At 32.5% G+C, this 17,082-nt stretch overlaps 1 protein-coding gene across 2 annotated transcripts in view; it reads right to left on the reverse strand.

Moving 5' to 3' along the window:
- Positions 1 to 2,629: 2,629 nt before the first annotated feature.
- CARF (calcium responsive transcription factor) overlaps positions 2,630 to 17,082 on the reverse strand; it is a 43,747-nt gene continuing 29,294 nt past the window's right edge. For both annotated transcript variants that reach the window (XM_068544633.1, XM_068544632.1), the window contains 8 exons: positions 16,059 to 16,179; positions 13,497 to 13,640; positions 11,913 to 12,146; positions 10,061 to 10,223; positions 9,029 to 9,092; positions 5,773 to 5,903; positions 5,018 to 5,387; positions 2,630 to 3,015 (listed from right to left, as the gene is read on the reverse strand). In XM_068544633.1, the coding sequence (XP_068400734.1) occupies positions 2,897 to 3,015; positions 5,018 to 5,387; positions 5,773 to 5,903; positions 9,029 to 9,092; positions 10,061 to 10,223; positions 11,913 to 12,146; positions 13,497 to 13,640; positions 16,059 to 16,179 (1,346 nt within the window). In that variant the 3' untranslated portion in view covers positions 2,630 to 2,896. The remainder of the gene's footprint in view (positions 3,016 to 5,017; positions 5,388 to 5,772; positions 5,904 to 9,028; positions 9,093 to 10,060; positions 10,224 to 11,912; positions 12,147 to 13,496; positions 13,641 to 16,058; positions 16,180 to 17,082) is intronic.

The raw sequence follows: 17,082 nt of genomic DNA on the forward strand, positions 1-17,082 counted from the left end.
TTTTAAGTATGTTAACTGCTTACACAGAAAATCAATATTGAGGGAAGGACCCACCATGCCTGTGTTTATAATTCACTGTAGTATATATAGTGTTCACTTGGAGGCTTAGTTATAATGATAACTACAAGAAAGAAACAAGCTCAGCTGTAATTATGAATTCTAACTGCTTATTTTGAACATCCAACTTTCTACTACAGATATTACACCTTGTAATACATGACACAGAAGAACATATGTCAAACTTTGCTGCAGAGCTGTTAGGAGAATGCCAAATACAGATACTGAAAACTTTATGCGCTGTATTTAATACCCTGTGCATTTTAAAATTAACTGAATATTTTTAAAATGTAAACATACTTTTAAAAAAGCAATGCTAAGCACCTTTAAAATACAATACCGATATACTGTGACTGAACATGCATTTGGAGGACAAATTAATTTTTAAAAATTAATTTAGAAACCATTTTTAAAGAGCTACTCATTAAAATACTTACATGAAAATATTGATAGTTCCAGTTCCTACCTAAAAACCAAAAGAGTATACAATTAGGGACTTAAACCTTCATGCTCTTTTTTTTTTTCTTTTTGTTTGTGGGGAAGATTCACTGCAACTTTCTGTCCTCATAAAAAAAAGTATCAGAAGAGACATTCACATAGAATTAAGTGAGAAATGTTTTTAAACTATGTTTTGTTCTTGATCAAGTGCCAAAGTCTGGATCCTCTGACATCTCTCATCCTCCTAGGTAACTGACTAGAGTTTGTATCTTAACAAGCATTTCTCCTTAGCAACTCAACATCAAAAAGCAAGGAATGTCTCCAAAGGAATATAGTTCAATAAACTATAATAAACTATTGTCATTAATGAAAGGTGAAGATCTATTATTTAAAATCTTGAAAAAAGTTTCCATAAAAACTAGAAATAACAAATGAAATGAATATTACCCACAGTGCAACACTAAACTATAAATTAATTTGGACTTATACCCTTTAAGTACACACAGACTAAGAGAAAACTGGGCTTGAGGTAACTAAGAGTTGTGTTTAACTTAGCATAACATAGATTTGGCAGCCTGTCTCTATAAATGCTGACATCAAGTATTTTCAATTCTTAGGAAAAATAAAAGCAATTCTTATTAAAAAATTATGTATGTAACTGAATATTAACTTTGCATTAAATAGAGGTACAAATAAATTTTATGTTAAATAGGGTATAAATATAAAGAGCAAGGAATTTTATAATTCCATCTGTTTCTAACATAACAGTGCTTTATACTTAGATACATGTTGTGTACCTGAAACAATTAAAGTGAATTAAGAATGGGAGATTGGACTTAGAAAAGCCAAAAAGACTCATATTTATATAAAGTATTAAGGTTAAATTTCATATTCTGCATGCTTTGATATTAAACATTAATATCCATTGGAAATGCTTATTACTTTTAAATAAAAATTTAAATATACCTACAAATGATCTCTGGGGGAAAAAAAAGGCTTTAGGTTGATTTCTTGACAGCTATAATTGACATTTCCAGTTCACCAGCCTTATAGAAACCAGTAGCTTATAATGAATATACTGATTAGTACTTATTCAGAATTTGAAGTAAATATACTTACAAAAAGACTCACATTCATGTGAAGTATTAAGGCTGAATTTCATATTATATTCTGCATGCTTTGAATATTAAACATTAATATCCATTTGAAATTCTTATTTTTAAATGAAAATTTAAATAAACCCACATATGGTCTCTAGGGGGAAAAAAAGCCTTTAGGTGATTTCTTGATAGTTATAATTGACATTTCTAGGTTACCAACCTTCTGGAAAAGAGAAGCTTATAATGAATATACTGATTAGTACTTATTCAGTATTTGAAGTAAATATGCTTATTCAACAAGCAAATATAACACACCAGTTGTTTTAAAGTTTTAAATATGAATTAAATTTTCAACTATAAATCTTTACCTTTAAATACTATAAATTCTAATACCATCAATTCATTAAGAACTCTGGCACAGAAAAATAAATACAACTCAAATTCTTTTCTAACCAGAGCTGAATCTTCAATACAAAATAGGAAGAAAAAAAAAAAAATCTTCTGCTGATATCAAAAAGTTCCCCTAATTATCTGTTAACACCAGGGAATTCTATTATTCTTTCTGAATTCTCTCAATTTCTACATTTTTCAACCCATAAGTAGTATTTTAACTACAATACTGTATAAATCCATGCAAAATACATTTATTTCTCTTGCTTATCTGATTCAAGTTAAAACTCTCAGTACTTACCAAGACACTGTAAATTTCTACTAGATGACCATTGGTATACTACTGGTTTGTAGTTATAAGTATAAAAATTAGAATAGAAGAAGCTAAAATGCAACTATATAGTTTTCACAGATGTGAATGTTGGGCTTCATGTTATGATGTAAAATCTGTTGTTTTTCTTTCCAAATGAGACAGACCTCAGATATTCTCTCATCTGCCAATTTAAAAAATTTTTTCACAACTTTAAAGAGGGAGTAACTCTTTCAGAACTCAAAAAAATTCATCACACACACACAAACTCGCATACTTTTTTTGTTGTTCTTTTTGAAGAACCAAAATTAGATATTTCCAGAGGATGAATTAGATAAGTGGATAAGCTCAGATGACCTTTTGAAATACTGGCCTTATCAGATAATCAAAAAGCATAAGAATTATACAAAATAAGAGGAATAAAATATCTCTTAAGGTAAAAATAGGGAGTTAGCAACAAATATGTCAGTTTTAAATTAAAGCTGCTCATTAAACCAGTCTTCAGTCCACTTATCACAACGCTGCGCTTTGATAATATTCACCTTCTTTTTTATGACATCAGAAGTCACCAGAGTTGTAAATTCTGAAAAGCTTCAATAATTTATGTAGCAGACAATTTCTTACAGTCCAAATTTTTTTTTGCTTCCATAGATAATGCTGGTTCTTTGGGTTCTTGCTTAACTTGGTTCACAGAAATGGTACCTTCTGGACTTTCTTCAACTTTAAAACCGAACATAAAAGAAAAACCCTAAGGGTTAATATAATTTATAATATTCTAAAGATAGAATTATATGAATTTAGAAGGCAAAAAAAAACCCAGTAGTTTGGAAAAAGAATCAAGTAATTTAGAAAATCAGTTGGTGTATTTGAGATCTCAGTGCTTCTGACATCTTAACAGTCATTCATATTAAATTCCTTCAGTACGGAAAAATAAGAGACCAAGAAAACTGCAAAGTTATTCTCTTCAAAAGATTCTTTGACCAAAAATCAGTCCATAATTTGATAAAATTATGAGGAATATCTCATATTTAAACTCGACTGTCTTTAAAAATATGTGTGACTAAAAGTCAGGAAGCCTCTCATTATTTGAAAATCATTTTTTTTACAAACACCAAACATATACTACAAATCCACTGATGTGTTACCATTCTCATATGGTCTCCATACTCACTCGGTGTTCTCTCCCTAAAGAAACCGCACTACTTAAGTACTTCAGAAAAAATATGCAACATCTTAAACGATAGCTCTGACTTAGCTGCACGAGCTATGTGTTTGCTTATGGGAAACCTTTCAGAATGTACTACCATTCTGATTTCAAAGTACCTATGACCAAATTAATGTAAATGTAGCAAACCAGCAACACTACTGTGATCTGGCAGGTGGGATACCTAAGATAAAATCTTTCTCTCTCTTTCTCAGGAATATCAGTTTTTCAGTTGCTATGGAGAACCAAGGTTAAGGGGACTATACTTGCTCAGAAAAGTGTGTTGAACACACCTAATGCTTGTCACATACAGGTGTGTTAGTTTAGCCTATACCATATCGAGAAAACCAGTGGAGGATGGATTTGAGTGATCCTGAGAATTCATATTTAGGTGAAGTAGTCCCTAAAATCATGATCTAACTTGATAGATAATGCAAGTTCAGATCCAAAGAGGGTCTCCTTTAAGGCAATCTGAATTAGAGCTCCCAGAAAACCTTGGCACAATGGAGGGAGGAGAGATCTTAGAACTAGAAGAAGCTTTGGAGGCAGACAGATCCGGGTTTAAATGCCCTCTCTGTCACTTACTACATGTGATTTTTAGGCAATTACTTAACCTCCCAGAGCCTTGGTCTCCCCATCTGCAGAATGGGGACACTACTAGCTATTTCATGGAGTAGTTGTGAGGATTAGTTCATGTATATTCCTTTTCTCTCTCTTCTCCTAAAGTTCCTAAAGACAACTGCCACAGCCCTCTGGATAAATTTTCTTGAAAGTATGCTTCCTATAAATTTAAAAGACAATGATTTTTTTCTGGAAGGCACTATCTCACACATGCAGGGAAAAATATATGGTCTAAGGATAATTTCTATGAAGACTTTTGTTCTTCAAAGCAAACTGCAAATCTTTTCCCACAAAAATGCCCAATCCAGAACAATTTGTGCGAAAAGAAGTGACATAGGTCAAGTAGCAGTTAACAGAGTTTATTACTATGTTGACTGGGTTCATTCCAAAGTGAAGGCAACAAAGTCTTGGATTAAAACCAAGTCCCCAGGTCTTACTAGTTCCCTTTCAATTTCTATAGAACTCAACATTTAAGTCTATAACTCAAAATCTTCCTTTTAACCTTTACATCTGCCAACTTCATCCCATTTTTCTTTGTGTGTGTGTATCAGTTTTTCCATAATAACCTTTACACTACATAGTTTTCCTTTTAGAGTTTCTCTAATTTTTTTTCATGCATTCAAAAATGACCTTCCTGATTTCACATCACCACAGACTTTCCACATAAAACTAGGTAATTAGTGAATGAATAATTTAGATAAAGAAAAACATTAAAAAGTTTAAAAGTTACTAAACTCATGCTCACCAAATTTCTTCCCTTTTTCTCCTGGTTTTACTTGATTTATTTATATATTATAAACCCACTGAGTCGAAATGACAGTATTTTTTTCTCTAGTGTAATAGTGATGATAGTCCATAAAGGTTAAAAAAAAATAAAATCATATGATTTTAACTTACTAAGAGCTGGGTGGCTGTCTATAATCTGTATTGGAATGGTCTGCACATTTCCCAGCAGAATCCGATGAACATTCCCTTCCAGATTCTCTGTATCCTCAACATCTCCAACTTCCACCAGCTGATCAACTGCAACCAGATTTTGATCTGGTCCTGGAAGGTTACCCATGGTAGAGGAAATACTATTGTTTTGGGTTAGGCATGTATCTGTTTGAAGGCAATGAGTTTGACCAAGCAGTAGAGAATTATTATTCATTACAGCACTTCCTATTGAATCCAGAAGTCTTGAAGGACTGGAGGAGGGGTGATTATTTACTGATATCAGAGCTGGTGATCCATCAGAAGAAGTGAATCTTGGTTGCAACTGCAAACCCTTTTGAACCAAAAAGAGTTACATCAAAATGTTTGAATTTACTATGTATGTTTTTCTTATCGAGTATATTACTCCTTTGACACAAAATTGGAATAAAAGCTAAGAGGATAGTTACTAACAAATATTAAGTGAGAACAGAAACGAGAACCAAAGGAAAATTAGTACAACTAATTTTATCGCATGCATAGTCAATTCAAACTTTTCCAAAACATATTGTTTAAATTATCATCTTAAATCAAGACAAAAAAGTCAGAAAATTAATGATGAAAACATCTTTGATCATCTTTATAATTCTATAACAATTCTGTTAAATCCCTAAGAAAAGAGGGAAGATTGAGGAAGAACGATAAGGGCCCCAAATTTGGCTATTACACTGGATACTTACCTGTAGTTGTGTGAATATTTTTGGCTGAAATGAAGAAAGTGAGGACAGCAAGTGCGCTGGCTCTGGAGACAAAGAACTCCTTGTCTGATTTGTTTCCATTTTGCTGGAAATTGCTTCTCCTTGTGAATTTCCTAAATTATATAAAAAATAAACTATTAAAGTAATTTTTATGGCTTCTAGGATATACTTTATTACAATCCTTACTATCAGAAATGGAATAGGAAATAAGGTCAAAGGTTTAAAAAGGACTTCAGGAAGTTATCTAGTCTACTATTTCCAGAACCTGGTAGATCATCAGAATCACTAAACTTTAAAAAATAAGTTCCTAGATTCAACCTCCAGTAATTTTAATTCAGTATATCTAGGAAGGGATGTAAGAAGCTATTTTTTTCCTTAAAAGATTCTATACCTGTAGTTCTAATCTAGTCCATTTTTTTCATGCTATAATGCTGGACCTAAGCTTCTCCAGATGTGGAACACCTATTGAATATCTCAGTTACAAAGATCAAACTTAACTCATCTTTGATAGCCCTAGTGCCTAGGACAATGCCTGGCATAAAGCAGGTCTTCAGAAATAATAGTACTAAATTTCTTTCAATAACTCATATTTGAATAAATGAAGAAGAGTAAAAATTTTTCTTTTCTAAATAAATATCTCAATTTTTAAAGTAATTGCCCTTAGGGAATTTGAGTCCTTCTCATGTAATTCTTATATGTTAACCCAAATATACTCATCTCTTTAAGGTAATCAAAAACCAATTAAAACCAATCATCAACAACTATTTATTGCTTCCATACCGCATATCGCACCCGTGTAACCGAGTAATTTGAAAAAATGGTCCTGGTGTCAGACAAGGATGGATTTAAGTGCTGGCTTTTCTCTGTAGCCTTCAACATTCTATTTAACTCAGTTTCTAAACTTCAGTCTCCTCATGTGTAAAATCAGGATAATAAGAGAATTTTCCTCAAAGGATTAACAGTACCCTCACATTTCTTGGCTGCTTCATTTCTAATTGTCCCACCTCACTATGCTGCAGTTACCCGCTACTATGATTATACCTGGGACTATTCCACATGTAAAATCTCTAATTCAAACATCCCATTCTCTGATCACAACCTCTGTTCTTCCAGGGATTTTGCTCAGGTACTCTACTACAATTGTGCTTCAACTTCATGTGGACCTCCAGTTAACTAATTCCTCAGTTTTCTTCAGATCCATCACTGTCTTCCTTAATAAAATTCTCTCCCCATCCAGCTTAGAGTCCTGGGCTTATAATTTTAGTCACTCTCTTGCAAATACCTTAAACTCCCTTTCCTCTCCGTCCTTTGGTCATAACGCCCTGGTAAAATCCTAATTCTGGATGAAAATGCCTTCCAGGGCCTATACATGTAAAGCTGACTGTCACTGAAGAAGAAATTCGCTGCCACTACTAATACCAATTCCTGATCATCAGCCTCAATAGGACCTTCATGTATATGACAATCTTATAATGTTTCTCTCACTCTGTATCAGGGAGGATGTTAAATCTCCATTTTCCTCAAATCTTGGTCACCTTCCTGTGATCTTTTCTCATTCTTAACACTCTTACTTAAAGAGAAAAGAGAAGCTATCACATAGAAATGTACTCAACTTCCCATCACCAAACCTATCAAATACCTTCATCTTCATCTATCTCTTCAGGTCTCTCCTGTCCTAACATACCTTGCCTCAACCCCATACTCCCTTCATAGCAAACTTTTTGAAGAAGTGGTCCACACTGTTTCTGCTTTTTTATTCATCTCCCATTCACTCTTCAGCCACGCCAATATGGGTTCCTTCCAATCTACCTCATTGAAATGACTCTGGTACTCATGCTTTTCCAAACTTGATCTCAGGATCTTTTTCTCTTCCCTGCTACCAATACCCCACTCTTATGCCAGTGTTGCTGAGCTCAGTAAATGCCACTGTCAGTCAGTTGCTCATGGAAGAAACTCAGGAGTCATCCCAGATCATTCCCGCTCTTTTACCTCCTACACCTATTCAATCAATAACCAAGGCCTTTGAATTGAATTTTTTAAATAACTCTTAAATCTGCCTAATTCTAGTATAAATGTCACCAACTGTTATCTATACCACTATCACCTTTCACTTGGACAGCTGAAAGGGCCTCCTAAACCTGTTTTGTTTAACCAGTTTTATCTCAGCATTGTCTATATACACTAGCTTTCTTAAGTTCCTTGGACACGGCAAGCACTTTCTTGCTCAGCCTTCAAACATGCTATTCCTTTGATTGGCAAATTCCTATTCATTCTTCAGTTCTCAGTTTAAAAGTTACTTTCTCAAGTGTCCCTTCCCTACTCTCCAGACTAAGTTGCATGTCTCTATCACCGTTCCCATACAATTTGGCACAATTCTCTCATGGCACTATTCATAAGAGTAATTCATTAGAATATACTGTAGTGCCTTTTTCTCTTGCTAACCTTTAAATTCAATGAAGTAAGAAACTTACTTTTTTTTTAGGCTCAGCATTCATCACACTGAGTTAATATACACAGAACAAATGAATAATTCTAAAGACTTTGTAAGTTATTTTATAGGCAAAGTGACTCTTAAAGGTTAATAAGCCAAAGAATAAAAAAAATTGTACTGTGTATAATTATTAATTTATTCTAAAGCATCTATTTAGGTGTTAACTTTTTAGAAGCCATTATGCTAAGAACTAGGTATATTAATTTGAATAAAATATGATTCTCAAATCATAATGAAAGATACATATGCATAAACAAAGGATACCATGTTAAATGCAAAGATAAATACAAAAGAGTGAATATCCATCTTTACATAGGGGGTGAAGTTAAGAGAGCATTTAAAGCCAAAGAGATTGCTATGTGAGTAATGAGAGGAGTTTGCCTTGCAGAAGAGGAGAAAAGACATTTCTAGAAGAGACATTTCTAGACAAAGACATTTCTAGAAGAGAGAACAAAAGGGTTGAAATAAGCTTGGAATATTGAGAGAGCAAAGGCGTAAGAGCATATGAGAAAAAGCAAACCATACAAAAAAAACCATACCAAAAAAAAAAAAAAAAAGCTGATTATATAGGAGGAAATTTAAATAGCTGGAAGTATTTTAATAAATCCTAACATAGCTGCTCTTGCCTCTTTGGGACATGGTTTCCTTATCCATAAATTAGATGAGATAAATTAGATAACATCTTAAATGTCTTCCAATTTTAACACTGTTTGATTTTATATCTTAGAAGTATTCAAGATACCCTACCTTCTGCAAGTGTAACTGTCACAGTCTCTCTGAGAATATTCCCACTATCTGTAGTCCATTGAAGCTGAAATGGGAACATTTACTTCAGTAAAAAGAACAAAGCATTTATTTTGAAAACTATTTTAAAACAGCAATGCAACTGTCATATCTTATTCAGTCATAGTATAAATGTGCTTTATTCTGTAATTACTCTCTTTACTTGTTCACATTCTCAAAGCATTAAGTATATTTAACTATGCAAATAAGTTAGCTTCCCAAGGTCAGATAGCAAGAATGTGGATAGCAAGTGTAGATGGCAAAGACTACTGCTAACCAAATCTGTTTTAGTTCCTGAATTTTGGATAGTGAATAACTAAGAGTTTTAGATAGAAAAGAATAGTAGCTCTAGCTTAAAAAAATCTCAATCTATTCAGTTACTGAATTTAGAGAGTAAAAATGTATAGAGAAAAGGATACTGCTACTTGAGATTTTAATGCCAAAATCACTGCTTGTATTACAGTTAGTAGTTTCTGGGTAACTACATTAATCTCTTCAGATTAGGCAAAATTTTCATAGAAATGGCCACTTTTCTGGAGAAAGCTACAGTATCACAGTATGAGGTAAACTTTATATCCATAGACGGCATATAGAACCAACATCATCACTTTGTGTATTCAAGTCTGAACTATTCTATTTAAACTTGTTCTATTTAAATTTTAAAAAGAGGTGGAGATATACACAGTATGTACTCAATAAATACCTGTTAAATGAATAAGATATACTTTTTACAGAGATAATATGTGTTGATATTTAAGTGAAGATTACTATTGTTATTATAGTCAGGGTTGGAAATTCGCTGTTATTTCTTCTTGTGAGAGTAATAAAAAATATTTTAGTCAAATCATCATCTGAGAGTTCATAGTGTTCACATTTTGAGAAAAAGATACTCCTATTTTCCCTTACATCACAGTTACTTATATGGCCTAATAGCAATCATGCATCAGCTGAGAAAGATTGTTGTAATAAAACAAGGAATTACAGTTGTAATCATACCGTTGCTGGAATAATCTCTGAGTTATATACATTATCTCCATTTCTCAAGGATTTCTGTACCTCATGGATGTGATTTTTTATATCATTTACAGTTGGAAAAAAGGATAAATTATGTCTTTCAGGTACCTCATCAGGTTTGAACAGTTCCCTTTCCACAAATTTTCTATGGAGAATATAAAATAGAATAAAAACATAAACAATCTAGCAATCTAATTCAGAACAAATGACAAAGATTCTCTTTTAGTATAAACTTCTGTAAAGTATGGTTTACAGCTTTATAAGTAATTTATATTTTTCCACTTTTTTCCCATACATTAAGTCATGGAATTCATGCAGATTAAAGAAATGTAATATTTTCATTGGTTAAACACCTATATATCTTAGAATGAGCTTTGATATTTTTATGAATTTAACGAAATCCGTATTTTCAATTTAAATATAACATGTTTTTGAGTGCTTACTATGCCAGGCACTGTACTGAACACTTCACATCTAGTATCTCCTTTAACTCATACTATAATCCTGTGAGGTAGGTATAATTATCATTCCCACTTTACAGATGAGAGAACTGAGGGCTACAGAAGTTAAGTATTGCATTGGCCAAAAAGTTCGTTCGGGTTTTTGTAAGCTGTTAGGGAAAAATCCGAATGAACTTTTTGGCCAAACCAATAATTTTCCCACAGTTATACACCTAGCTAGTAAGAGAGACTGGGCCTATACCAAAGTTATGCATATAAACATCATGCTTCATTGCTTTCAAAAGTCATCAATTAATATATGAAATATGTCTGCTCAAATTTTACAAGTAGACAAATGAGAAGACAGCAATAAAAGGCAGCATTGCCATACGATGGTTATAAAAAATAGAGATATAAAAGAAATGATAAAATTCAATATATATATTCTTTGTGCATTACATTCAGTAGACCATATTGAAGAGCTGTATTATACCTCTGTTTTTACAATATAGGTTTAGTAAAATAGTGGATGGCTTACCAAACTTTGGCTCTGTTCTAAGAATGCCCCAATGGAAATAAACATAAAATGTCTAAGAAAGCTGCTAAATAGAAAAGTCATGTATTAATTAAGAAATAATCTTGGGAAATACTCATTGTATTGTTCAGATCAGACTACACAATAACCAGCAGGAATAAGGTCAGTTAAGTAGCAGAAACCATGCTGGAGAGCACAGGCTGTAGAGTCAGACCTAGATTTCAGTTCTGCCTGTGTATCTTTAACCACCCTCAGTCTCCATTTCCTCATCTGCAGAATGAGGATAAATACACAAACTTCATGAGTCATAAGAATAAATGAGATCATGCCTATAAGTGCTTAGCACAATAGCTGGCACACACATACTAAGTGCCACATAATAATAATAATTATTATTATATCCTGAGTATCAGTAAAATTAGACCAGAGTACTATCTATAAAATTTCATTAAACAAAAAAACTATCCACATTCTTTTGTTGTAATAAAATTTAATTGCATTTCAAATAGGTTAAAACAAGTATCTTGGCCCACGTTTTAAAATCTTTTCTACAAATTTTTTTTCTGTAAAGGTATTTAGTACATAATTCAATGTATGTATCATTTAGAAATAGTCCAATTTGCCAAATCTGAATATGGAATATCTCAAATGAGTAATTCGAATCATTACTTATGGCTTGCCAAGCATCTGCAGAAAAATGATCAGTTCATAAATAAGATTATTTTAATAAATTAATAAACTATATTCCTTATCTACTCTGATAGCATATATCCTGGAAAATGTCTATAATGTTAAGTGTATTACTTAAACCAACAAACAGAAATGAAAAATGAAAAAGAACAATTTGTTTCTACTGTACCTTAGCTGTTTCCTTACTGCATACACTTGTTGTATTCCCTGTGATACTAATTCTTGAATTTTATGTGCTACTTGAGGATGTAGACGTGAGGGTAATGTACAGTTCTCATCTCTAACTGCAGTTTCCTCTTCTTCAAGAGAAGGCATAGGAAAAGAGGAAGGTGATAAAGGGAGGCAGGGAGTCTCTAATTCATGATACTGATGAGCTTGCTGCGTAGGTAACTGTACATACCACCTGACAAGAAAAAATATTTAAAATTATATTACTAGACAAAGGCAAGAATCATAGTTACTTATGTTAATACTCATCAGGAGAAGGAATCATCTTTTAAGAAAAATTATATGATTATATCATATTAAATAAATATAAATTTAAAAATTTTAAGTAAATAAAAATAAAATATAAATAAAAGTTAAAATGTCCTCTCAACTCTTCTAAGATTGGCTTTATACCCAATTAAATAAAAATCTTTATAAACCTTTATAGACTTTTACTATGTCCTTAAAGTTAAGGAGGGTGCAAGATTTAGGTATACATGAAAATGGTATTTAAAATTTCATATTAAGTAAGTTTTACCTCAAAATAATGAGATTTTAAAATCATCATCTTTTGAATTGTGTATTTTCCCATTCTTCTACCATTTTGTTCCCAAATTACAACTTCTGTGTTGTACGTATAATCCTCCTAACCAAAGAGTGGATATAATTTAGTGCCTACGAAGATTGAGCTATGTGAGAGAATCTTCTCAGACAGGAACTCAACATACTGCCCCCATAGCACTCCAGCTCCTTTTGCCCCAATGAGCAAGAGAATCAACTAAAAGGTGAACACAGATTTCTTACAGCCATGCAGTAAAACAGATTCTAGGAAAATGAACTGATCTGATAGGATACAGTTTTAATAAATATCTTTATACAAAATGCTTGCACTGTCTGATACTGCATGAAACGGAGCCTACTTAAAAATTATACAAAATGTTCTCCAAACTGAAGAGTCTAATTATTGACTGTATTTTTCATATATCTGAAACTTTTTCTAAAGATCACACAAAAACTATATTCCATACACTTAACCCCCTTATAAATTCTTCACCTGGACCAGTACATAAAGGAAAGTAAGAAAGAAAGCTAATATTTCTTATTTAAAACCTGAAGCATAAAAGATATAAAATGGAATTTTATATAGGGCTTAGAATTCATATCTGGCTGCCATAAGTAATCAAAGATGGGTTTAAAAAATATATGTAGGTGACTGTAAGTTCAGTTCCTAATAAGTACCTGAAAAAACGTACTAAATATATAATAAAATGTGTTGCTAAATATGTATTTATCATTTGGGGAAAAAACTTCCACATGGTATAAATAATTCTTCGGTTAAAATTATCCACATCTGGATGATAAACTCAATGGCTTACACAGTGGCAAATCATTTTAATACCTAGAGAGCTACTAATAAGACATCTATCTACCTTATAAAAACCATTTCTTAATAATTGGAAAACATAATATAATTTCTCTTATTACAGAATTCTTCCAAATGGAGCGAAGTAATTTGTAAAATAAAAGAACAATATAAATGTCATACCTAAGAACACCACCAGCATCTACCAAGTTCTTCTTTAGCATGTTAAAGGCTTTTTCCTGCTCCGTTCGGATTATTTTCCTGTCAATTTTGGGGTCTGTAGGAACTCTATATTCAGGAAATTTCTGTACCTTTTTAATGTAAATCCTTTTTATAAGAAAAAGAAGAATTTTTTTCATTATACTATAACCTCAAGACTAACTTATCAACCACAAGTTTACTTTAGCGTTAAAGTTTAGAGAAAATTCGATTAATCTAGAAAGCATTCAGATAATTATGTGAAAGATATGCCATATTTTCAGTGTATAATACTCAGCAAGTTAACAATAATCATTACTTTAGTAAAAATGTCTAAATATTATGAATATTAACTTTTTTTTTTTCTGGATCTGTCTCTTCTCCATTCTCCCGGAAGCTGTGAACACCTCACACCTGGATTACTTTAATACCCGCCTTCTGGAGCCTCTAGGCCTCCAGCCTTCCATTTCTTAAATCCACTAGATATACCAATGCCACAATAATTCTTTGCATTTGTACTTCTCTGTTGAAGAATCTATCTGCTCTTTAATCAAGCACAAATTTATTAGCAGCATTCAAGGCGCTCTATATGATTCTAATTTATTTACCCATCTTTTCATCACTTCAAATATAAAATTGTTTTTCCTGTGAAGTTTATCATCTCAATGTTCCTTCCTCCTCTGATACCAAATACACAATCATGCTATATCTTTCTTTATATCATTCTCCTACCCTACGATATCTTCCTTCTAATTCTCTGCCTACCAAATTCAATCTAAACTTCAGTATCCAAGTTAAGTTCCATTTTCTTTCCTGTTAATGAGTTTGCTAGGATATATTCCTTCTCTGAAGACAGGTAATCCACAAATTTAACATTATATACAATACTATTATGTTCTCTTATAGTTTGTTGCTTCCTGATCTACCCCAACAATATTTTATGTTTCCCATGATTAAGTAAAATCATATACCTCTTTTAGTCTCCCCTCCTTCCCATGGCACCCAATGTTGTTGCTGGGCACAGAGCAGATACTCAAAAAGTACTTATAGAATGATAGAGAATAAAATTATCTCTTCACGTATAGAGATTTTCTCCCAAGTTATAACTAAAGTTCTACATTGCTCATATTTAAAAGCAATGTTTTGTTTAATGGTCTACACTGCTTATATTTAAAAGCAAAGTTTTGTTTAATGATCAGGTTTAAATATTGTCTCAAGTTAACATTATCACATTAAACATGAAAAGCCTTCTTAACTGGCTTTAAAAACTTCCTGAGAATGCTGAGGTTTGTGATATGAGATGTAATGCTAAAATAAAATGTTTCAAAGCTCAACTAAATCCAACCTTTACGTGTTATTTTAAAATTTTATCTTATGATTTAAAACACTTTCAATGTGTGAAAAAAGAATATTAGTAAAGTACATTACAAAAATCTTTTATTGGTGCACATTATTCATTCTCAGCCAGAGCAATGACTACTCAGTAGTCCTATTCTACCTAAAACTTACTGTGTTGGTCTTCTACATTTCTGGTATGAATATAATTGGTAAAATCACTCTACAAAGCAACTCTGCAACACCTGTCAACATTTAAAAAGAACACAACACTTGCCCTAGCAATTTCATTTCAAGGAATTTATTCCATCAATATACTTACACAAGTGTACAAATAGGTACAATGTTATTAGTTGCAGCTTTGTATATAATAATAAAGAATATTTTCCAGAGCCTACAGGTCCATTGTTGAAGGACTAATTAAGTAAATGATAATTCATCTATAAACGGAATATTATATGGCTATTAAAAAGGAACCATGAAAATAACATAATTTATACGTCAATTTTATCTCACTTTTTAAAATCAGTTGATCAATCAATAAAAAGAAGTAATCGGTTCATTTAAATACAGACATGGAGCCAACTTTGAGATATACTGGGAATGAAAAAAAAATAGAGTAAAACAAGGTCCTACTGTATAGCACAGGGAACTATATCAATATCCTGTGATAAACCATAATGGAAAAGAATATGAAGAAGAATATTTATACGTATAACTGAATCACTTTGCTGTACAGCAGAAATTAACACAACATTGTAAATCAACTATACTTCAATAAAATTTTTTTTAAAAATGTAGAGTAGTATATATATCTCTACATTCACACTAGTATGAAGCATAATAGCTGTGCAGCAAATAACTACAATAGGCATTCAGAATGGAAATATATCAATGTGAATTCATAGCTGGAAAGAAGGTATGCTACTACCCAAATTTAAGGAAAGAAAATATTAGTAATCCTTACTGAGATCTTCAACATTTATGATGGTAGAGTATATACCTATATGCATATACACAGAATATCTCTGCAAGGTTACTCAAGAAACTGGTAAGAGTTGTTGCCCTAAAGTGGGACATAGGAAGCAGGGGTAAGAGGAAACAGATTTCACTGTATGCTTTTGGCACTGCTTAAACTTAATAAAAATGTGCATATTAGCTATTCAAAAATAAGTACTTAATAAAAAAGAAATAAAAGAAAATAAAGCTTACCGGGCTGGACAAGTAGCTTTGTAGAGCTGACAAGACCTGCTTTCCTGCTCACTGATTTTTTTTAACTGGAAACCTTTTCTTCTTGGCCCATACTGACACTCCATTACCACAGCTCTACTCCCTGTGGGCCAAAACCAACTATTGATATTTAATTCAAGTATCCATCTGTTCTGGATACTAGATTAAAAATAACTTGGTGGTGGCAATGACAAAATCTATACTTCCAATTATACAACCTTAAGGAAAGAAAACATCAGTAAGACTTACTAAGATGTACAAACACATAAATTTAAAAGTTTATTGTAATAGTTACCAAATGTACCACATTATGGTAAGGAAATTAGCAAATACCACATTTACTGACTGTCAACTGGTATTTACATATGCATGGTTTTTAATAATAAAATTTACTACTTTATAAGTAGAAATTAGCAAATGCTACATTTGTTAGTAAATATTAATATCATTTAAAATTTTACTTCCTTTTATAATTACTTATTTCCTTATTTCTATTTGAGCTGTTAGAATAATGTGATTACCAGCCTCTAAGATGGCTCCCAATGATCCCTGCCTCTTAGTACTCATGTCCTTGGTTATCCCCTCCCCTTGAGCATGAGCTAGACTTACTAACTTACTTCTACTGAACATGGCAGAAGTGACAGGATGTTATTTTTGATATTAGGTTATAAAAAGACTGTGACTTCCATCTTGGGTACTTTCTTGCTCTTGCTTGGATTGCTCTCTCCAGGTGAAATAAGATATCATGTGGTGAGACAGCTCTGTGAAGAGGCCCACCTGGCAAGGAATAAGGCCTGCCAACAGCCACATGAGTAAGCGTGGAAGCAGATCCTCCCCCAGTCAAGTCCTGAGACGACGGCAGATCCAGCCAACATCTTAACTGCAGTCTTGTGAGAGAACCTGGGGCAGAACCACCTTGTTAAGCTGCTCTTGGATTCCTGACCCATAGAAACTGTGAGACAATAAATGTTTGTTGTTTTCAACCACCACATTTGGGGTAATTTGT

This window comes from Eschrichtius robustus, chromosome 5 (genome assembly GCF_028021215.1).
Source record: "Eschrichtius robustus isolate mEscRob2 chromosome 5, mEscRob2.pri, whole genome shotgun sequence".
NCBI lineage: Eukaryota > Metazoa > Chordata > Mammalia > Artiodactyla > Eschrichtiidae > Eschrichtius > Eschrichtius robustus.